General features: G+C 34.6%; 1 protein-coding gene across 1 annotated transcript in view; it reads right to left on the reverse strand.

The window, feature by feature from the left end:
* The window catches only part of LOC145254836 (pappalysin-1-like), a 654,441-nt gene extending 630,798 nt beyond the window's left edge, over nucleotides 1-23,643 (reverse strand). The window contains exon 1 of the mRNA XM_080113674.1: nucleotides 19,797-23,643. Coding sequence (XP_079969800.1) covers nucleotides 19,797-23,415 — 3,619 coding nt within the window. The 5' untranslated portion in view covers nucleotides 23,416-23,643. The remainder of the gene's footprint in view (nucleotides 1-19,796) is intronic.
* Nucleotides 23,644-25,664: the final 2,021 nt, after the last annotated feature.

Genomic DNA, 25,664 nt, shown 5'->3' on the forward strand with positions numbered 1-25,664 from the left:
ATATAAAAAAGTTTAAAGCACAAAACCTTCTTTTTTTTTTGACAAAATTGATGTATTCGATGTTATATAACTCGAAAGTATTCAAATGATGGAAAACAAAACAAGCAAGTGGAGCATGCATAGTTCGCTGTGAGTACAAGGTTAACAAGGGTCCCCCCGTCCCATTTAGCCCCAAAGGTCCCCACGGGACGTCAAATCATGGTGAAAATTAACAAACCGCGCAGTTTTAGTCCTTACCATATGTAAATTTGAGTTCTGCACCATGCAAAAAAAGAAATTACCAAGTCCATCATTTGCCCCCCCACTATTTAGCCCCCAAAGTCCCAAGGCCTTAACATATTTAAATCCGAAGTCATCACCAAGCAAAACGTGCTAAATAGACGTACACAGAAAATTTTAGACAAATATAGTAAAATAGTCCCCAAAATGGAGTGTTTTATTAATCTTAAAAGAGGGCCCGGGTCACACCCAGGAGTTATCGCGAATTATAGACAAACAAAATTATGTAGAAATCAGTTAGTTACAACTTTACAGAAAGCTTTATAAAAATCCAAGGCATCAATTTTTTCAATAAGCACAAAACTGTTAATTTTAGCCATCTTTACCGGAAAGGCACCCCTGGGGGAGGGGCAATCGGAGTTTTCCCGGAAAATCCGTTCTGTTACCTCTTTTACGTATATCATGTTTAAAGTTTGTGCAAAATTAAAAAAAAATTACGGCGTAATTATTGAGATAAGAACGGACAAGGGTTTATTTACAGGTCCCCCTCCTTTTGACGGGGGCGGAAAAAAAAAACATCACGAATAAATATTTTAAGATATAAATAATTTGAAGCAGGAGACTTTTTTTGTATATATATATATATATATATATATATTTTAATTACTAGATTCGTCATTAAATAACTAGAAAAGGGTTGATATGCCACAAAACAATGAAGCTAAATATTATTAATATTGGTATCATTATTGTTACAATCCTTGTTATTGTTATTATGATAATTATAACTAGCAGGCCGTTCAGTGTTGCCCGGCCGTAAGATACGCTTACATATGATAGCTTAATTCATACAGATTACGTATGTTTTATTAAAGAGACAATAAAATACGCCGATACGCATATATATATATACATATATATATATATATATATATATATATATATATATATAGAGAGAGAGAGAGAGAGAGAGAGAGAGAGAGAGAGAGATGTCTCGTGTTGCCGACTTCGAATCGTTCGACTGGTGTTAATTGTGACCCCTGCACTGAAGATTCCCGAAAGGATGAAACACTAGTGTTTGTAGGTATTTAATTATTATAGAAAAAAATAATTATGACAGCCCCTTTAAGAAATTAGTTTCTAATCGTTGAGCACTTTCAGTTGAATTAAAGTCGGTCAATTTAGCTCTTATGCATAGATTATCGTATAACGATTAATTTACTTTCTGACTGACATAAAGAACATTTAAAATTAAAATGTTTAAATTTAACGTTATTTCACGCGGTAATTGGTAGCCGAATGGATACGGTCTTTGTGCCAATCGAGCCAGAGATGTCTCGTGTTGCCGAGTTCGAATCGTTCGACTGGTGTTATTCGTGACACCTTGCACTGAAGATTCTCGAAAGGAGAGTAAACACTAGTGTCTGTAGGTATTTAATTATTATAGTAAAAAAATAATAATATGTGTGTGTGTTTCATTAAACATCAGAGATGATTCCTATTTGTTTCTCTTGCGACCGCTTTTTTTTCTTTTTCCATTTAGCGGGCCAATGTTCAAACGTTCTGTTCGAGTGTAAAACGAAATTATCATGAAAAGTACCCAGAAAGAATACATGATTAAGCCCAGAACTCCAACTTCTAACGTAGACCCCCACTACTATGTCTACTTGGCCGACATAAGGGAGCTACATTTTAACCTTCCAGAGGTTCAAACCAAATTACAGGAGACCAAATCAAACCTATTATTTTAAGAGAAACTGCATTGGACGGGTTATTTCCCAAGAGAAGTTTGTAATTAAAGGATACTCTAATTTAACATAAAAAATTCTTACTCGCAAGATCGCCATGGACATGGAATATGTGCCTACATTAGTGATGGCTTTACATGTGGTATGGACATCTCCAGAGAAGACCGTATATTACCCTATATGTGCTTTCGGGTTGCACTTGCTCACACCACTGCGTTTATATTTCCTCTTTATCACCCCCACAAAAACGGAGTTACTATTTTTAAAAGCATATTTGAGAAAATTGACCACGTCTATCGGCTAACATTCACGTCCGTCGAGACTTCAATGTTCACAATGTGGAATGGTTAGCCTACTCAAACAAGACAGATGAGAGATGATTCTGTCTCGAGTTCTCAATTTATTATGACCTAACTTTAGTACTGAAATGGAGCACGTACATCTAATCTGTTACCAAAGTCGCTGGAGAAATAGTTGGATTATTCTACCGCTCCAGTAGATATCTCACTGCCGATGCAATTCTCTACTTCTATAAGAGCCAAATACGTCCAAGGATGGAGTACCGTTGTCATATCCTGTCAGGAACTGCTAGAAGCACTTTATCCTGCTTGACAGAATTCAAAATAGACTTCGTAGGATGCTCTTTTCTCTTCCCTGCAAACTCTTTTCCACAGAAGAGACTTTGCGAACCTGTTTCTGCTTTATCGTTGGTTTCATGGCAGGTGTTATTCTGAACTCCAATCTATAGTACGCCTTTGCCAAACTTTCACGAAAAACACTCGTCTAACTGAAACCACTATGAATAATGTCCCCACACTTTATCTGTGCTAAAAATTAAACGTAGATTCAATGAATAAAGTTTTTTTTTTCTTATAACTTCATGCTTGTGGAACTTCTTTTCTTATTACTTCACGCTTGTGGAACTTCTTTTCTTTTCCATGCGTTCCAGCTGACTACAATATGATCATTGTAAGTCCTACGTAAACATGTTCTTGATCAGTAGTCCCCATTAAATAATCCTCTTTACCAAATCGCTACTACTAACGACTACTATGATATTGCCGCATTGTCAACTGTCCACACACATTATCCCTTAGCCTCGAGTGGCAAGCAGGCTTTGATAAGTGGTGATTTATTTGTAAAAAAACACCGCCATTTTAGCGATCTCTCATTTTAACCTGCGTCTCCTAATCATGAAATACTACTAATTCGTACAAACAACCCGACCATTAATTAATTAATAAATTAATTAATAAATTAATTAATCAGGCTTAAAACGAGGGGGACTGTACGCTTAAGTTCTTTTAATGATTTGAAACGATTTTAATTGATTTTTCAATAAATTGACTAAACGTAATTTTTAATTCGTCACTCGCCTGAAGACGACTCATAGAAATCGAAAACGTTCGCGTCTCTGACAAATTTCTTTTTACACTCGAACAGAACGTTCAAACAGTCTCCTGCTAAATAGAAAAAACGGATCGCAAGGAAGTATCGCTGCTGTTCAATAAAACATGTATAAAAGAAAAAATGCTGCCTAACTATACCCATATATATTTTACCACCTTAACATTTATTGTTTGGGCTTAAATTAAGGTAAAAGGATTGATTTATGTTCAAGTAACCTACATCTACAATTTCAAGTGTTTAGACCCAAAATCAGATAAGAAGTTTGGTAGAGTTTTCAAAAGTCAAATCGTTGAACTTTGACTCCTTGACAGCCAAATTTCTGGCTGAAAAACGATTAAAAATATTTTTTCCAAATCTCAATACCCCTTATGTCAAATTTGGAGCCCCTAGACTGAAAATTGACTGAGTATTTTAATAGGGTAATGTGCACAAACAGACACCTTCACTTATATAAATTCACCTGTCATCCCTTTTTATATGATGGAATCGCCCGATTGTCAAAGACAAAATTCAAGCATGTGTGTATATATATATCGTTGTATCACAACTCATCAGTGCCGCTAGACTAGCATCTCTCCCAAGTCAAAGATTGAACCTAGAACCGTCGTGTTGACAGTCGGCAGTTCTCCCACTCGACCATGGAATCGACACCCGTAAATAACTCGTCAGAATGTTTATTTAAATAGACACCCGCCACCACTTTTATAGTGCTCAAATCGCCTGCTCGTAAACTAACAAACAACGAGCTTCGCATTTTCAGCCAATTAAGTAGTGGGTGAGATTATTTACGACAGTGCTCTACCCAAAGAGGGGGGCTTTAAATATATATATATATATATATATATATATATATATATATATATATATATATATATATATATATATATATATTATGTCAGTTCCGTTAAGAAACTCGTTTCTTATCGTTCAGCACTTTCAGTTAATTAAAGCCGGTCAATTTAGCTCTTATGCACAGATCATCATATAATGAGTAGATCACTCTGACAGACGTTAAAAACATTTACAAATAAATGTTTAAATTTCAACGGCATTTCTCGGGGTAAACAGTGGCCAAATTGATTAAGTCCTTGCTAATGAACCCAGAAATTGCTTCTGTTGCCGGGTTCGAATTTATCGACCGCTGTTAATCGTGACGCTCTGCAATGATACCATTCACTAACCTTTCTACAATACAATGATCATATAAGGTGCAAATGACATAATTTGTCCACAAAATGTCAGTCATAATAGTTTTTGTTTTAGTAATCTTCTGTGATACGTCGTCTCATTAATCGGAACTATGTTCCTGAATATGCCTCACACTCAGCTGACCTGAACACCCCTCCTAGAATTTTTTTTAAATTTATTTATCCTAAAGCCAATCTATATCTAAACAATTCGCAGACTATATGTATTATTATTCCTCGGACTACTGCTCTCGTGTTGAGTGTGATTTTCACAACGTTTCGGTCGATATAACCTCCGACCTTCTTCAGTTGTATCGTTGAATTCGAGAATGTTTCTGTCGAACTCGGGAATTTGGACGAAATTTCGAGCGGAATGCAAGGACCCGTGGCGCAGTTGTTAGAGTACTGGAAAAATTTATTGTAAAAGTGATATTCTCCTGAAGGTTGAAGGTTCAATACTCAGTGTGGGCGATCGAAATATACATTTGCGAATTACTTAGGACCTCTATCTATGGCTGACAAAACAAGGACACGCGCTACCACCGTGAAGTAAATAAAGGGTTCCGCTCGAAATTCTGTCCAAATACCCGAGTTCGACAGAAACATTCCCGAGTTGGACAAGATTTACCTGAAGAAGGTCGGAGGTTATATCAGGATGAGAACAGTAGTCCGATGAATAATAATACATATAACCAATCCTCATCTCGAAAATTCAGAAATGTAAATTCCCAGATTATTTTTGAAGTAAAAACTGTCAGATCGCAAGTAAGGATAGTCGCAAAGGGAAAGTACTTGACGATTGAGCATGACGTAATCCAAGTGTGTTTAGCGTTGAACGCTGATAAAAGTAAGGTTGTGAGACATTCTTTTACGTTGGAACAGATACTATCACTGCAGGTTGCCCGTACCAAATATATTTGAATTAAAAAACTCATTCTGAATTTTATTATAAACTAGCAGGGAGGTCCGACGATGTTCGGGATTAAATGACGATCAACGAATTTTGTATGTTATTATTATTATTATTTATATTTTACTAGCATTTAAGCCCGGCGTTGCCCGGGTGTTTGAAGGTGTATGTTGAGCAAAAAGAAAAAAAAAGCGTCAATTTTTTTTTTAACTTCGACCCCTATTATGTCCCCTTAACATTTATCGTTTGGGTTCAAATCAAGTTAGTAAGTTAGATCCATGTCCAAGGAACCTATATCTAAAATTTCAAGTGTATATACTAAAAATTGTCGGAGGAGTTTTCTAGAGATCTCAAAGGTCAAATCGTGTAACTTTGACCCCTTAACAGCCAATCTTTTGGCCGAAAACGGATTACAAAGATTTTCCTTAATCTCAGTACCCTGTATATAAAATTTCGAGTCTGTAGACTAAAAATTAACAGAATTATTGCATAGGGAAATGTACACAGACAGATACACAGACACACAAACAGATAGACACTTTCACTTATATATATATATATATATATATATATATATATATATATATATATATATATATATATAGATTGACATCGAAACCGGTGAAACCGCTTACTTTTTTTATCGAATCAATTAAATGCCTGCTCTAGTTGGGGACCCACCCGGTGCACGAGTAAGAAGTTTTACATGCCCCCTTCCCGAAGTAATACATTGAAGTTTATATTTCACTATTGTGAACCTACTGGTGATTTTATATAATCATTTTTATAAAGAATTTATTTTGCATAGGAGTCCCCACTTATCAAGGCCAAGAGGCCACTCGAGGATAAGTGTTAAAGTGTGTAGAGTATCAAAATCACATTAATCGTTAGCAGTGGAGATTCGGTACATTTATTAACTTAAGTGGAACGGCTCATCAATAACTTGTTTGCATTGGACTTGAAGACGGCTGTATTATAGTCAGCTGGAAAGCAGAGAAACGGAAGACATTTTCAGAAACGTGCAGTTCTAAGAAAGAAACTTTGTTCATGGAATCTACGTTAAGGTTAAGGCACAGATAAAGAGTAGGGGAATTTACTAATAGTGTTTTCAGATAGACGAGTGTTTCTGGTGAAAGTTTGGCGAGGGGGCACCATAGTTTGGAGCTCAGACGAGCACTTGCCATGAAAATAACGATAAAGCAGAAACAGGCTCGCAACATCTCTTCTGTGAGAAAGGGGTTGCAGAGAAGAGAAAAGGGCATTCCCCACTAAGCTACGAAGTCTATTTTGAACTCTGTCAATGCAGGATAACTTTCCTAGCAGCTCCTGCCCAGATGTGGCAACAGTACTCTATTCCTGGACGTACCTGGCTCTCATATAGGTAAAGAATTTCATCAGCAGTGAGATATCTACTGGATCGATAGAAGGATCTCACCATGAATTAAAGTTTAAAATGCAAAGTTCAGTTATATTGTTCAATTGTGTTCCAAAACGAAACATTTATTTCAAACGCGCTCCTGTCATATAAAAGAACCTACTGTTGATTTTATATTTGGAGTATTTGTACTTATACAGTGATAACAGCCTGTAATTTTGGTTTAAAATAATGAAGTCAAGTATTATGGTTTAATTCTGCTCTAAACAGAAACATTCATTTCAAACACGTCACATGAAAAAAAAAACATAGAGTTGATTTTATATACCGGGCCTTCCTGTTTGTACGGCAATAATATTTCTCAAATGCACTTGATGTATATTGCGTTAACCCTTATCAAAATCGCCGGTTTCTTCTATGATACGATTTTTTCGATTATCGACACTTATCGAAAACATTCCTATTCAAAAACATATCTAAGAACACTGCCAGGCTTGTAAATTACGTTTGTGTGAAATTTCCTAAAAGATCGTCCTCATCCTTTAGGCGTCTATTTGGGAACTCTCTCTCTCTCTCTCTCTCTCTCTCTCTCTCTCTCACACACACACACACACACACACACACACACTTTCTTCTCTCTTCCCTCCCTCCCCCTCTCTCTCCCTCCGTTCCTCACACACACATAGACAAAGTTCCTTTTATCTAATAGATAGACAGAAAGATAGATAGATAAATAGATTTCATGGGTGGTATGTTTTTGGTCGACTCTGTATAACGACTACTATTATCACCACAACTACCGCCACTACTACTATTACTACTAAAAGAGGAAATAAAAATGAACAGTAATAATAGCAACGGCAATAATAATACACACTGTGTTAAAAGCTATCGGTTGATTTTCTATTACTGAATTTCCTAGCTGTATTCGTTAGAGGGTAAACCACCTGTTGGCTGGCTGCTAAAGTAATCATCATCAGCAGCAGCAGCAGTAGCAGCAGCAGCATCTCGTACGAATAGAAAAAAGTTATTGTTGGCATTGGTTTCCCCGATAACTTTCTAGCCAGAGTTATTTCTAGAAAAACACCGAGCACTTTACAGGAGGGAACACAGTATGTTGCCAAAATCCTAATTGATTTTGGTAGAACGAACAGGATTTGAACACCCAGGTCGTCAGTTCGTGTTCCATAATCACCCTGTGAAGCTAATAATATTAAACAACAAAAGAATGGCATAATGTTCGATATAATTTTTGTTTTGTACGTATTCATATTAAAAACCTTTTCTTTCTATTTATCTTATTATAAATTTTCCTAATGTGTGTGTGTGTGTGTGCGTGTGCGTGTGCGTGTGTGTGTGTGTGTGTGTGTGTGTGTGTGTGTGTGTGTGTGTGTGTGTGTGTGTGTGTGACGCGGTTTACAGGCAACTCACCCACGCAAGTAAGGTATTTAAATGAAATTTATGACCCAGCGGATGTTTTAGTGATATTTATCCACGTTTGGTGTCTGGAAATGCAAAAAAAAATGCAAAAAAAAAAATGCAAAAAAATAACCATTTACTAAACAACGTTTTATTTACTGGATATTTTTCCTGTACAAAGACCCAAGTTTGCCCAGCTGGGCCAACTTGGGTTCTTGTTTAAAAAGAAAATACACATTTGTTATACATGGATCGTGGAATTGCATTCACCTGCAAAAGATCTAGCTAATTTGCTTTTTTTTTTTAAACATATTTTAATCAATTCCAGATTAGTTTTTTTTTTTTTTCGGTTTTCTTAGGGGATGATCATCTTAGTTAATTGTTACGTGTAATTTTATTCATGCAGATATTCTACAATATTTATACTTGATTAATATTAGCGTAAAAGTTTATAGTAAACACAAACCTCTTTCTTTATATATTTATATATGCGTATATATATATATATATATATATATATATTTGTTTAAAAAAATTTGCCCACCGAACTCCTCTGTCAGTTTTTGATCTAAAGACATGACACTTATATATAGGGTATTCGAACCCATGCGAAACTTTGTACTTGGGTTGTAGTTGGGGAAAATTGTTTCAAAAGTGTGAAAATTTTTTAAAAAATGGAATTGCCCAGGTGAAGCTCGAACGACAGCATTACGTATATGCATGCGTAACGTAATAGCTACTTGTCCACATTTTAATTTTTAACCTAGTAGCAAAGATGTTATCATAGCGCAAGCATTAACGTCAAAAGAAAAAAGTAAATTGTAAGCTAAAAGTTTCGGTTTCAATTCTCGGTGATGACGCATGCGTCATATATGTTTTTAATATTTAATAATCTTATATATTAAGTTTCATGTCCGTAGACTAAATACTGACGGAGGAGTTTAGTAGGCAAACTTTTTAAAACACACACACACATATGTATATATATATATGTATATAAATATGTATATATATATATGTATATATATATATATATATATATATACATAACCATATATATATATATATAAGGTTTGTGTTTGCTATAAGCTTTCTACGTAAATATTACGCCAAGTATAAATTATGTTTGTAAATATGAAAACTGACAGACAGAAAGACAGACAGATATATAGCACCTTATATATATATATATATATATATATATATATATATATATATATATATAAGAGAGAGAGAGAGAGAATGGGGCGGGAAGATAAAGAGATACATAGATAGATAGATAGATAGATAGATAGATACATACATAGATAGATAGATAGATAGATAGATAGATAGATAGATAGCTTAGTAGATAGATAGATAGATAGATAGATAGATAGATAGCTTAGTAGATAGATAGATAGATAGATAGATTACACTGCTGGTGACTCGTTGGATCTCTTCTGCTACGAATATTGGGTATATTAAGGTTTATTTCGTACATGGAATGCGAAATTGGGGTATTATTTTTATTGAGATATAACATCTATAAATGTTTTAACATAAAATATATACTTTCTATTAACAGTTATTTATTTATTTATTTGCTCATTGTTATCCTCATCTTCGCAGTTGCTGTTTTGGGATATTTCGGCCAACTATCCCTCTTGCCTTCGTCAGGTGGTTAACCGCGACGCGATAGGAATGCTGAATCTCTTAACTGTATCCGCTTCTATTTTCAGATACGGCTCAGTGAATAGAGGCGTTGAATCTCTAAAATTCCAGGTGAGAATTGTTTAAAGACAGCAGTTTCAATCCTACTCAAAGCCAGCCGGAGAATTAGTAGACCAAAACATGGTGAGACGACAACAACTATGGAAGGCAGTAATTACTGAAGATAGAGTTAAGAGACTCAGCATTCGTATCCCACTGCGGTTAACCACCTGATGAAAGGCCAGAGGAATAGTTTGCCGAAACTTCATGAAAAAAACAACTGTGAATATGATGATAATAGTCCGCAAATAAATATATAAATATACAAATTCCTCATCTCAAAGGATTCTAATAATAAATAAACTATTGACGTTAATTCATTAATTAATAAACACAGGAAAAAATCAATCATATTACCTATCCTCTAAGTTTTTATTTTGTTGTAGTTGATTTTTACAGATAATGCAATATTCAATATCAACAACAACAAAATAACTTTTAAATCAATAAAAATAGCTTATTATATTAACAAGGGATCATAATGTATCGGTATACGCATTCGACAATAAACTTCTAAGTTCGGTCCCTATTACAGTCAAGCTATGCTGCAGAGCAGCGAAAGACGTGTACATAGCGCACTGTTTTGTGTTTTAGTAATATATATATATATATATATATATATATATATATATATATATATATATATATATATATATATATATATATATATATATATATATATATATATATAGTGTTATAATGGAATAATTCCAGGAGGAAATCCGGGTATGAGAGCTCAATGTGGTAAACAGAGTAATAACATAAAATATTTCCGCGACAATTATGTAATTTCCGTGCTATATTTTTATGTTTATATATATATATATATATATATATATATATATATATATATATATATATATATATATATGGGTGGGTGTGTGTGTGTGTGTGTATGTGTACTCTTTTATGGCATTTTTCAATCGGAGATATTTAAATTCTGATTAAAAACAAATCATCTTCTATAATATAAATCTCACCTGTCTGTTAAATGTATGTATGTATGCATGTATGCATGCATGTATGTATGTATGTATGTATGTATGCATGTATGCACGCATGTATGTATGTATGTATGTATGTATGCCTGAAACTTTCGACAGAAGCGATGGATTTTCACGAGATTGGTGTCATTTTGAAGCGCGATGTCTCGGACAAGAAATATCGAAAAATGGGTCAAAAATATAAATTCCTTAACTGGGCAGTTTTCTACAAGAAGGGGTCAATTTTTTACGAGCCATTTTTGCCAGTCATTGTATCAGTTGGATTGACTTTTTCTAATTTTCAAATTCCGTCGCGTCATGGAATAGGGGTAAGATGTCAAATTTTCTTTTCAGCCTTCGTGTCATGGCTTCGAGCCTACCTGCATACTTCCACTTGTTTATTGTTTTATGTTTTTTCGGGGTCTTTTTGCTATACACACACCTTCGAACATCCGGGAAACGCCGGGTACCCAGGCTAGTTTACAATAAAATTCATCAAACCTTTTGAAATGAAAGCATCTTTTAATAAATTTTAATTAACCTATAAAAGCTTTAATTATTGTTTATTTTATTTATGTTTTTATTTTTATTTATCTTTTTTTTTTTAAATACGCTTCCTTCTATGATTAGTATTAAGAAGAATTTAAGATAAAAAGAAAACCGAATAATGTTTACTACAAATATTTTTATCTAAAACAAATTAACGAACGGATTTTGTCTTCGTTTTATTTTTGTTTGTTTTTTTCAAAAGTTTCCACTGCAAATTCATTTGCAAACGTTCATAATCACTTGCCTACTCATGAGGGCAGAGACACAAAATCGGTTTTTAATGTGGGAAAAATCCAGCTCCCCAAACAGGGGCGCTCTGGATAGGAGCAAAAATTTAAAATATTGTCTCAGTCATGAAGAATTTCCCCATCCACTGACCGAGGACAGAGAAGGTGAAGCGCAGCGTAAGAACAGATACTACACTGTGATCTTGGCCCAAAGGCCAGAAGTAGTGAAGAGTACCTATTTACTATGCCTCCCCAGGGGACAGAGTAAGACACCAGGGTCGTTTTTTAACGTGGAGAAAAAATACGAAAATAAAAATTGTCTCAGTCGTGAAGGACTGATCCTCCACACTACATTTTGAGATATTAAATCCTTTATTCATGTTAAAAATACATTGAAAATCAACAATGAACAAAAAACTTAGGCACATGGACAACTCAAAAGGGGGGATTGTGGGTGTCGTTGGTCATCCTTGTCACTCCAGAACTAAACAAAATCAAAAGTTTCTCCCAGCTAGTACCTTTCACCATAATACCGCATTCACCCTTTGATACTGAGGGACATCCTACTTAACTCCCAATTTTTAAAATATTTTTTTATTGACGTGCAAAAACAAAAAAAGATAACAATAAAAATGGTACAATAATTCATTTGTGCCGAGGGCGGGAAAAAAAAGGGGGGGGCGATTAGTAGGACCCTCCCAACCCCGTCTAGTTGATAGACTGTCCGTTTGACTAAAAGGCCAATGGAAATCTGAAAAGGTTTGTAATTATTCAGACTCAGTAAGCTTACTTACTGATAGTAACTCCCGTTACTATCAGTAGGCAAACCGGGTTTATATTATTATACACAAAAATTCGAAAATGTTGTCAAATATATATATATATATATATATATATATATATATATATATATATATATATATATATATATATATATATATATATATATATCCGTTTACAGTAAAGATCCCTAGGGGCAAGAAAGCCTTTTACTCCAATAGTTTCTCCAGTCCAGAACTGCAGGTCTTTGGAACTCCCTTCCGGGATTCTGCTTTCCCAACTGTACTGATATGCAGAAGTTCAAGTGTAATGTGAACAAACATCTTTCTACTCATCTCCCTTCATAATGCCCCTGCTTATTACGTCCCTGATAGAAGCCCCCTGCTTCAAAGTGGCACTGTGCCTTGTTTGGGGTGAAAATTGAATATATATATATATATATATATATATATATATATATATATATATATATATATATATAACAAATAAATGTTAACAAAGGCAAGATAAGTTACTTTTCTACCTACCTGAATTTTTTTTTGTTTTTATTTAATGTAACATGCTTATTCAGCTCGAAAAACAATCAGTGTTTATCGATGTATTGGAAAATTACAAATGGCGCAAGACTCTCTGTTGAACACGGTAAGTTTGGTAAAAGGTGTTTAAAAAAAAACTATACAAAATACTGTTAGAAACTCGCTCAATATATGTAACCGTGACATAATCTTACATATATACTGTGGGGGCCTTACAGTATTTCTTATATATATACATATTTTTTAATTTTTAACTCCTTTTCCCAAACTTACCGTGTTCAACAGAGAGTCTGGAGCCATTTGTAATTTTCCAATACATCGATAAACACTGTATGTTTTTCGAGCTGAATAAACATGTTACATTAAATAAAAACACTAAAAAATTATCCAGTTAGGTAGAAAAGTAACTTATCTTGCCTTTGATAAGATTTATTTGTTATATATTTGTTTTTTGACAACTTTTTCGAATCTATGTGTATAGTATAGTAATACAAACCCGGTAAACCTATTCTTTTCTCCCTATAAGAACTCTCAGTGACTACTACTACTACTGCTACTACTACTACTACTACTAATAATAATAATAATAATAAGAAGAAGAAGAAGAAGAAGAAGAAGAAGAAGAAGAAGAAGACGAAGACGAAGAAGAAGAAGAAGAAGAAGAAGAAAAATTCCGGAGAGCTTATGTCAACATGTATTAGTCCTTCCTAGTGTCCACTAATAAATAGACTTGTATAGTTGTTTGATTTACAAATTTTCTATTCATACATATATTTTTACTACACATTTGTAGATAGCCAAAAATGTTTACATGAAGCAAAAGTTTTAAACAAAAGTTGGCGTTAACAACAACAAAAAAAATACTAGTCTAGCTACAACCACTGTCAATAACTTTGCTTCCCCCCGCCCCCGTGCCTAAAACTAAACGAAACTTCGATGATCTATTTCTTTTTTTTTTTTTTTTTCGATAAGTATATTGAAATCGGAAATTTAGTACAAATCTGTTAATTGTATAAGAATCGGGAAAATATTGGAATTGTCTCATGAGTAACGCACACACGCACGTGCGTGTGTGTGTTCCACTATTTTTCTTGATTCCAATACAATTACAGATTCTGTACTAAATTCCCGATTCCGATACAATTACAGATTCTGTACTTCTCGATTACAATTCTTTGTAGATCGCTAAATATTTAACTACTAAATGGTTATTTTGTCTCGATTGGCGTAAAAAAACGTATGTTAAATGTGCATATAATTTTTTCTCGAACGTAATAAGACACTTGTGAGTGGTTGATGTATAGATTTTCATTTTACTGAAAGTTTAAATCAATAAAGATTTATTATTTTATTATTAGTGCGACCAGCAACACAAGATTTTGTTTTAATTAATAAAAAAAATCATAATTAAAGAAATCGCTTTTGGGATCAGAAAACAGGCAATATAATTTTCCGATTCCGATACTGATTCTGATACCCCCAAAAGTTTCGATTTTTCCGATTCCTAATTCCGATTCGGATTAATCGATACTTATATATATATATATATATATATATATATATATATATATATATATATATATATATATATATATATATGAATGTGTATATTAGATTTTTGTCCGGTTTAAAACTAGTAAAATTAAATATCTTTAGATATAGAACAAATGCTTGATGCTTAATGCTAAATTAATGGTTGAATATGGTTAAATTCTTGTTCATTTTTGCATTAAATACTAATCATTACTTACCCCGAACTCTGCATCAAATAGATACCATAATAGTTAGTTCGCTGCATCTTAGCATAACAAATGTTCACACAAAATTTCAATAAGATCCACCTGGCAGTTTCCAAGAAAACGTCTGAAGTAAATGTGGTATTGTGGTGACTAAACCTAATTAAGTCCTACACTTTACTAGCTGTCCATCGAATGTATATGATAATACTTAGTACGCTGCCTCGTATCATAAAAAAGGTCCGTACAAAATTTCAGATAGATCGGGCAGAAGTGTCTGAAGAAAATTTGAACGGAGAGACAGGCAAGAAAAAAATATGTGATATATTGGTCTTTTTAGCTCGTTAAAAACGGACAAATGCTGTAGCTGGTTGACTTAGAATTAGTGGCGTATGGCAAACTTCTAGTGAAAATGTAGCATTGTGGCGAATAATCCTTATTAATATCTAACTGAGCATCGAATGTATACCCTAATACTTAGTCCCTGCACCTTATCATATCAAAGGTGCGTACAAAATTTGAGCCAGATCTAGCTAGTTGTTTCCGAAAAAAAAAAGACGAAGAAAAACATACACACAATATATATATATATATATATATATATATATATATATATATGTATATATATATATATATATATATATATATATATATATATATATATATTGTTAATAAATAACAAAAAACGGGTTTGTATTACTGTACACATAGATTCGAAAAAGTTATGAAAAAACAAATATATAACAAATAAATGTTATCAAAGGCAAGATAAGTTATTTTTCTACCTAACTGGATATATTTTTCGTGTTTTCATCCAATGTAACATGTTTAATCAGCTCGGAAACCATACAGTGTTTACCGATGTATTGGAAAATTCAAGATGGAGTCTGACTCTCTCTTTAACACGGTAAGTTTGGGAAAAGGTGTTATAAATAAAAAACTGGATAAAATACAGTTAAAAACTCGCTCAATATATGCTACCGTGACATAGCTTGACATATATTCGGCGGGATTTTAATAGTATTTGCCTAGTTTTTTTTATTTATAACACTTTTTCCCAAACTTACTGCGTTAAAGAGGGAGTGAGGCGCCATCTAGAATTTTCCAATACATTGGTAAACACTGTATGTGTTTCGAGCTGAATAAACATGTTACATCTAATAAAAACACGAAAAATATATCTAGGTAGGTAGAAAAATAACTTATCTTGCCTTTGATAACATTTATTTGTTATATATTTGTTTTTGATAACTTTTTCGAATATATATGTATAGTAATATAAACCCCACAAAACTATATTCCAAATTTAATGATGTTGACCATCTTATAATTTATTCCTTTCATTCAATTGACATTTATAATTCTTGACAGTATCTGTTTCGTAGCGCAAAACCAATCACTTAATTATTATATCAATCAGTGATTCAATTATGCGCTAACTCCTCAGAAGAAATAGCAACTATCAATCCGTCAAAATATATAAGATAATAATGATATAATAATTAAGTGATTGATTTTACTCTACGAAACAGACACTGTCAAGAATTGTAAATGTCAACTGAATTAAAGGAATAAATTATAAGATGGTAAACATCATGAACTTTAGAATATAATTTTTTTGTCATTTATTAACTATATTGCTCTGTAATTACATTGAGCTTCTAAAATAAGGATTGGTATATATTATAAGAAAAAATATATTTCTACAGAAGTACACACACACTCACACACACACACACACACACACATATATATATATATATATATATATATATATATATATATATATATATATTAGCAAAAAATCCCGACGTTACCTGTGATTGAATGACGATCAACGAATTTTTCACCCTTCCGTATTTTTATTGTCATCAAAACCGGTGAAATCAACTATTTTTAATCAAATCGATTGCCACTTCTAATTGGGCACTCATCGCGGTGCACCGGAAGAAGCTTCACATGCCTCCCCAGAGTAACGTATTTTAAAATACATTATAGTCTACATTGCACTGTAGAAACCCTACTGCTGATTTTATCAAATTATTTTTATAAAATATAATGGCTGGAATTAAAATATAAAAATCAAAAGCCATGCATTACGGCTCAATTGTGCTCTCAACAAAAACCATTCATTTCGAACCCATCCTTCTCATATCAAAGAGCATACTGTTAATGTTAATGACTTGCCTTTCTGCGTGTACGGTGATAATGGCTTGAATTTTAGTTTAAAATGAAAAAAAAACAAGTATCATGGTTCCGTTGTGCTTTAAACAGAAACATTCATTTCGAACGTCATATAAAAAAGACTACTGTTGATTTTATACTGTGGAACTTCCTGCTTGTACGGTAATAAAACTTCTCAAATGCACTTGTGAGGTTAGGCTGTGTAAGGTGTTTACTTTAGTCAAAATCGCTTGTTATTTATTTTATCGGATTATTTTGTGCATGCATTATTTCGATACAAAACTATCTAAGAACATTTCCAGATGCATAAAGTACATACAGGTGTAATTTTTTTTTAATTGGCCTAGCCGTTTTCGAGTCCAGGGGTAACGAATTTCCACACACATAAACACTCACACATAAACAAACACACGCAAACACACACACACACAAACACACGCACAAACACACATACAAACGCACGCAAACACACATACAAACATGCGAGCACACACACACAAACACACACACAGAAAAACACACAAACACACACACAAACACACAAACCTTCACACACAAAAAAACACACACACAAACACGCACACACAAAAACACACACAAACACACAAACACACAAACACAAACGCACAAACACAAACACACACAGACACACACACACACACAAACACACACACAGAAACACACACTCAAACATTCTCACACAAACATTCACACACACACACACAAACAGTCACACACAAACACCTACACACAAACACACACAAACACACACGCACAAACACAGATAAACACACACACACACACAAACACACACACACACACATGAACACACACACAAACACACACACACAAAGTTCTTTTTATGTGATAGTAGAGATAAAGAAAACAAGAGTGAAAGAGAGAGAATAAGAAAGAAAGTGTGAAAGAGAGAGAGAGAGGGGGAGAGATAGAGAGACAGACATAGGCATATACAGGCATAGAGCCAGAGCAAAGTGTGAGAGATGGATAATAAGACAGTCATACAGATCATTAAATCTATATATTAAAAATAGAAAGAATACAAAGAGAGTATGGTGTTGGTAGACGATAAGTGAGCTCGATTTCTCTAGCATTACTAACCCTAACCTCGACCTGTCTAATGAAACTGAACATTAAAAAAGATCCAAAAATGAATTAACGATCGCTACTTTAAATAGCTTAAAATAAATTTATTCAAAATAACCAGAATATATTACTCGGGGGGAAAATACCCCAAATAAATAATAAAACAGTACAGTGCAGGCTCTATAAAAATGTACTTTCTTTTTAATCCATGTGAAATAAAAAAAAAAAGCTATGATATTTATTGAGTTTATACAATTCCTCAAGTTTTTTTTTGTACACAAAGTTACTGCGTATCGAGGCTCAAAGGCTACTCAAGGATAAAGGATTACGAGTGTTGGGTAGCCAGTTAGACGACTCCGACAGATAGTTGAAATTACATAGAATTTCATTATTCAAGAATTCAGTTCAACAAGAACATATTTACATTAGATTTGAAACTTGTTGTAGTGAGGTGGGAAGCAGCACAACGATATAGAGTTCCACGGGCGGGGAATTTTAGGAGAGAAAAATGGTTCATGGAATTTGCGTTTAGTTTTAGACAGAGAGTAGGGGAAATTGTTGACAGTGTTTGTTCAACAGGAATGGACCATAAATTGAAGCTCAATCGAGCATCTGCCGTAAACATAATTCTTCGATAGTGTTCTCTGTAATCTTCGTACAAAATAACGTCTAAAACGTTGTATTAAAATGTGTGTATGTGTATATATACACACACACACAAATATACTTCTAAATATAACTTTATACGCGAGAACACACACACACATACACACATACACACATATATATATATATATATATATATATATATATATATATATATATACATTCTGATTGTATCGCTGTGGGTTACTCTAGATGTTTATACAATGAAACTTCGGTGTTTACAAAATACTGTTCAATAACAAATAGAATTGTATTATTGTATAATGTTCTTTGTTCATAAAGACATTATAAGCTACATATGTGCATACATGTTTCAATTTGGATTTATTTTTTTCGCCCCTACTCTTAAGTAGCCTGATGACGCTGCATTTCGAAGGAAATCACAGTTGAGAGATGCATGCACACGTGTAGTTTATAGTGTGTGTATAAATAAAAGTATAATATATATATATATATATATATATATATATATATATATATATATATATATATATATGAATGAGCATTGGTCTTTATTATAGAGCCGAAAATTCGATGTAAATAAAAGGGGATGTATATATGTGAGTGTCCAAGAAAATACACGTGTAAGTTTTTTTCTTGACTGAAAGATTCTAAAACGGCACTGAGTTCAACACGGGTTCAGATTATGATGTCGGTGATGACTAGGGCTAGGACAACAGCATATTCTTTTCATTGTTTTGACTGTCGAGTTTGTATCCGTTGATATCTTATATGCTTTTATATAGAGTGATGTGGTTCTCAGCTGATTAACTATGTCAACTGTGTCGGATATATACTCGAGAGTCAAAACAACGAAAAGAATATGCTGCTGTCATAGCCCTAGTCATCACTACTACGCTTGCAGCATCGCTTTCCCTAATATGCGTTGTCTATATATTTCTGAGTAAGCACCTTTATACTTATGTCATACGACGAATTATGATCGCTAATACATATACACACGACACTAAAACATCACATATCATCATAGAGAGAAGCAACTTCACTTACCTAAAATCACGGTAGGGTTACTCTGTCCTCCCTCGGGTTTTATCCAAAGTTCTATAGTGAAATGCTGTCGAGGGATCATATCTTGTGCCAGACCTAAACGCTTCCGAACCCGGAGTTGTAATAGTTCCCGGATTCCGGAAAAATACGCTGCTTTACCAAAATCGTCCCCAGAAAATGATTTTGGTTCCGAAGGGAAGCGGGTTTCCCGTGGGTACCTGCGACGGGTATGGGGCTCTCGGTAAATGTCACGGCGCTGATGCCGCGAAAGATGGTGCATGCCACCCACATTACTTCGATGGCGACCGTGATTACCGCACGGTTTATTGTCGTCATCGTCGACCACTCGTTTATTGAAACTAGCGTGAACGCCGGTGAAGTCTAGGGTATTTCGTGAATCCGTCCAAACGCTGCCGGTACTGCGTTTAGTCCGACGTGAATAATGTTGTCCGCTGTCGACTACGCCATGGCCTAATATATTAGCTTCATTGTAAATAGATGTGGTTGGTGTGCGGTGATAGCGATCCTGGGTGTTCTGTAAATATATATATATATCATCGGCGTGGGTTGACGTATCGCGACGTTGCCGCTCGTCCGAGAACAGACGCCCGCCGTGTCGACGAAGAATTTTGCGTTCTAAGTAGTCCTTTTCAATTTCAGGATCCAAGAAGAAGTCGTGACTTTTCCGGTACGAGATACTTTCATAGGCATTTTTAAGCCACGAATATTTCATGTTTTCCTGTTGCGTAAAACCGTTAAGAGCGTGGATCGGCCTGAGTTTTACGTTTGTATCCAATATATCATCCTCTTCGATGACATCGTCACTGAATGACTTTGGGTTTATTCCAGAGATTGATTCTTCATGATTCAGGGGATCGCTTTCGTCTGTCAAGGCTGCGATGGTTGTATCAGTTTTAGTGAAACTGTCAACGTGTTTCTCATCCGGGAAATCTTGACGCTGAGCAATATTTGGACTTGATTTTTTAATTGACTCTTTATTTTCCTTATTTGCAACTATTTTAGCCTTAAAGTTTTTATACATGTAATCCTGATTCGTTATTTTTTGCTGAACAAATGTCTCAGGCATAGGAAATATATTTTCAGTGCCATTATTAATTAAACCAGATTCGTTGATATTTTCCGGTGTTGGACGATCACCGTCTATCGTAATTTCTTTTATGAGAGTACCTGAATTTTTAATTAGTTGAACATTGTTATCTGAGTTCTTTGCGATGTTTTCCTTAACGTTACCTACTAAAATATTATCCTTGATTTTAACTGTTAAATCATCTCTCATCAAAGATTGTTTTTTTCGCTCGCTGGGTTTCTCTATGCTTTTTTCTCCAAACGGAAATTTCGTTTGAGATTTTAGTAGATCCTCAGAACTTTCTTTGGCATCAATTAAAACTGCCGGGTTATCCCCAATAGCTGTTTCGTCCGTTTTATGAACAACGTTTATATCTTCCTTTAGGTTCTTTTGAGCCGTTTCCCAAGACATATTTTTGATGTATTTCCCCGAAGTATATCCAGAATTCTCAACTTTTGTAAGTAACTTGTTCATAACTGAAATAAGATATTTTTCTTTCTTACCGTCTTCCTGAAAAGTAAACGAAGTTCGAGTCGTAATTCTCACGGGGTTATGAAGTATTGGTTTGAGTGTCACTGGTAATTCGTCTCTCTGAACTGGACATAAGTTGCCGCCTTTACACTTAGTAGATACGTTGTAGATAGCTTCAGTTTTTGAAGTTTTTTCGATATTCCTGCTGTAATTCATATCGTTATGTTTTTCGAATTTTAGAATATCCATGTTGGTGTTTCCTTTGACATCGTTCCGTAATTCGACTTGATCTTTATAGTTAAGCAATTTATCTTCACCGGAGATCATAGGACGGGGTTTGTCGTTGTCGGGCTCAGAAGATGAAAACTGAATATATCCAGCATCCGTTTCTTTTTTTACTTCATCGGGAAAATGGGAATGTTTTTGTAGAAGATGATGAGGTGCTTTCTCATTTTCTGTCACGAAGTATAGCTCATTGTTTTTAAGATTTACATAATCTTCAGGTTGTTTTACAGTTCCTACTAACGAAGGCAGTCTTTCAGACTCGAGTTTATTAGCTTTTACGTGGTGGGCATTAACATTAATAGTAAGCTGCCCTTTTGACGACCTCGGTCCTAAATTGTTCAAGTGTCGACGGTTGCGTTTTCTGTTGTTCCGATTTTTTAGAAATCCCGAGATTCTGTTCTGTGCCTTTATTCGAATACAGTGCCGACAAACATTTTCTGTTAATAAATCAGAGTTCGGTGACGTCATTATAGGAACCAGCATGTTTTGGTTCGATTTCCTTGGACCGCTATCACCGTTAATTAAATCCGCATCAAAGTTTGTTTGACGGCCATCAGTTTTAATTTCATACTCCTTTTTAAAATCATTTCCGGCATTATTTTTATCTGGATACAATGTTCCCTTTTCTTTGTTAATCTCCGAGGACGGCTTATAAAAGAACGGAACTACGTTAAAATCAAAATTCTTTGTCTCCAGATTAAATGGCTTCGATGGAAATTTAAGTAGTTTTTCAGGTTTGGTTGATGTGATTTTCGAATGTATTAACGATTCGTGCCCAATATGTGTTAACTTTTGAGTTAGTAACTTTCTAGATGTAACTCTTTTATCTGTACTATACTCATCCGAGCTGTATTTGGTAATCCGAACATCCACTGATCGGCGTAAAACATTTTTTAAAGCTGCAAACCGTCTTCTAGGTAAGTGTACAGTTTGGCGCCAAAATGACAACGGAGTTGAATTCCTTTGGTCTCCTACCTTATTTTTATCGCGCCAGTTTGTTCTTGCAATTTTGTTAAATCCACGTGGTTCAGTGCTGCTTTTATCACGAAAATGTTGTTTTTCCGGAGCGGCACGTGTAAAACTACTTCCGGTGAGTAGGTTCTGAGTGTTTTCCGTATCTGCAAGTTTCGCGCCATGTTGTGTGTTGACGTTAGCACTACTCTCCGAAGCGTTTGTTCCGTTCGCAATAGTGTCAAATAACAGACTATCTGCGAGGGTCTGATGCGTACGTGTTCCATTACTAATAGTAGGACGGTTTCTTTCCTTTGCTGATGTTAATTTGATAGCGTTTATTTTATCGATTGTTTTTTTATCGTCTGTTAGCGGTAATTTTTCTGTTTGTTTTGATGTTGTGTTGTGGACAGGTGAGAGTGTTTTGTTGGTGATCGAGTTCGGGTTAGAAATTATTTTTTCCGTAGGTGTAAAATCAATGCTCGTGGTATTTTTGAGTGACGTTGTTTGAAAATCAACAGTAGCTCCTGTAGGATTTTTAGTCCTTTTTTCACTATTCGTAGGTATTGAAAATACAATCTTCGTATTGCTGTCGGTAAGTTTGACAGACGTCGTCTCACTTGGGATATCCACCGGTGTATCTTCCGTCGCCGTCAATGGTGTTCGAGCGCCAGTACTAGCGGAGGTCGCGGTGACGGCCGTGCTGGTAATGGCGACGGTCGCGTTTCTGATGTCCGTGCGGGAAAACCTCGCTGTTGTCGAAGCTACAGTTATTAAAAGTGTCATTGCCACATGCGCCAAGCTGTTTAACTTTTGAGAAGGGAACATTTTTTTTTCATCGATCAGGGACCGATAGGTTAGACGATAATTGCAAGTTCAATAACCACAGGTCAATATCTTTTTTTTTCTTTTCTTTTTTTTTTTGTTACGGGAAAGAAATAAAAACTATATGCGTAAACATCTAGCTCAACGCTAACAGACGGACACGCTTTCTTGTACCATCAAAAAAAAAAAAATAATAATACACGCACACACACACACATACGCACACACACACACACAGCCGTCTCTGTAATGAGACAGACACACACACGCTCGCGCGTGGTGCCCACGGCTGGATATCGCACTGTTATTCGACCGATCGCTTAGCGAGAAGTATTTAGCCAGTTTTCGTAAATGTCCGTAGAAGCTCCTGCTCAAATCGACGCTGCCTCGACATGATGCTATACTTTCGTCTTATACTTTCTTTATACCATATGCGCGCACAGACGCATGGATATATGGCAACAAGCCGAGATATATATATATATATATATATATATATATATATATATATATATATATATATATATATATATATATATATATATATATATATATATATATATATATATATATATATATATATATATAAATATATATTATATATATATATATTATATATATAATATATATATACTCACGCACACATACGTATATAAACATTCATTTGCATATATATATATATATATATATATATATATATATATATATATATATATATAACTACCCTATTTAAAGTTCTATCACCCACTTCTTTCCTCATCCCACTCCCCCTTCTTTAATTTTGGTCTTCTCTTTTCCTCTCACATTTTCTTCGCGTTTTTTTTTTTCTCTCCCTTACTTTTTTTTTTTTAGATCTATAACTTCTCCCGCTACTCCTTCTATTCTTCTTCTAGTTTTGTGCTTTGGGTGGGGTCTAGGTGGTCATCCTCCTCCTTCGTACCCTACTCCATCACCCGCTACAAATGAACCCACCTCGTCTTATTTCTCGCCCTTTTCTCCTTTTTTTTTTCATCTCCCACTTTAATGTGATTCAATTGTTCCCCCCTCTTCTCGCTGTTGTTTTATCTTCATCTTCTACGTCTTTCTTCTTCTTCTTCTTCTTCTTCTTTCCCCCTCATTTTTTCTTCTTCTTCATCTCCTTTATCACTTTTCTTTCGGTTCATTTATCTTCTTCATCACTTTCTACTTCTTCCTTTTCCCTTATTGCTCTTCCTGCACCTTTTCATGCCACTTCTTACTAAACCTCCTCCTTATATACCATTTATTCTTTTCTCCTTCTCTTTCTACCCCTGTTAATACTTCTATTCCTTCCTTTTCTCTTTCTTCTCTGTCGTCTTCTTTCTCCTCCTACTGCTCCCCATTCCCCCACTTTTTCTCATACATCTATTCTTATTACTATTTAAACAGATTTCTTATAAAAATGTTTTCTTTCTTTCTTTTTCTCTATTTGACTACATGACCCCTTAACCTTTTGATAACGAGCGAGATGTAGTATCTGTTTCGATGCTGCACATTATCTTTTTGTTTTTGTCCTCTGTCAGTTTAGGAGAAATCCTTCTAGACCGAGTCCATTATTCTTCTTTCAGCAAGGAACAAAGTGTAATATCGGTTTTGTCTTAATTCAGAAGAGGAGAAATGTTTTTCAATTTGGGAAATTTTTATTTATTGAATTTAAACAAACCTGTTTTTTTTTTTTTTTTTTTTTTTTTTTTTGGATAGCTGGATATACTCCACATAGAAAGCTGACCTTGTATCGAATTTGGCCCTCGTGCGGAACAAAGTAAATTGAGGGTCATTTCTAATATTTGAGCGGTCTCTCTTGTATTTTCGTCTCTTGGTGAATATGTATGCTCCCAACCCCCCTCTCTCTCTCTCTCTCTCTCTCTCTCTCTCTCTCTCTCTCTCTCTCTCTCTCTGTACTTATCTATCTACCGATCTCCATGTCTTTATGTGCGTTTCTGTCTGTCTGTCTCTCTCTCTCCCTCTGTCATGTATCTTTGTCGAAATGTCTGTGTTTATGTCTGCTTGTCTCAGTTTCTACCTCTGTGTTTATATATCTGTCTGTCTGTCCGTCTGTCTATCTATCTATCTATCTATCTATCTATCATATGACTGTCTTTCTGTCTCTCCCACCTTTATCTCTTTCTATTTTTCTCTCTTCTTCCCTCTCTCCATCCTCTCCTCCCATCTCTCTCTCTCTCTCTCTCTCTCTCTATATATATATATATATATATATATATATATATATACAT

Source organism: Euprymna scolopes, chromosome 30, assembly GCF_053919585.1.
Source record: "Euprymna scolopes isolate OS-2025 chromosome 30, ASM5391958v1, whole genome shotgun sequence".
Classification (NCBI taxonomy): Eukaryota; Metazoa; Mollusca; class Cephalopoda; order Sepiida; family Sepiolidae; genus Euprymna; species Euprymna scolopes.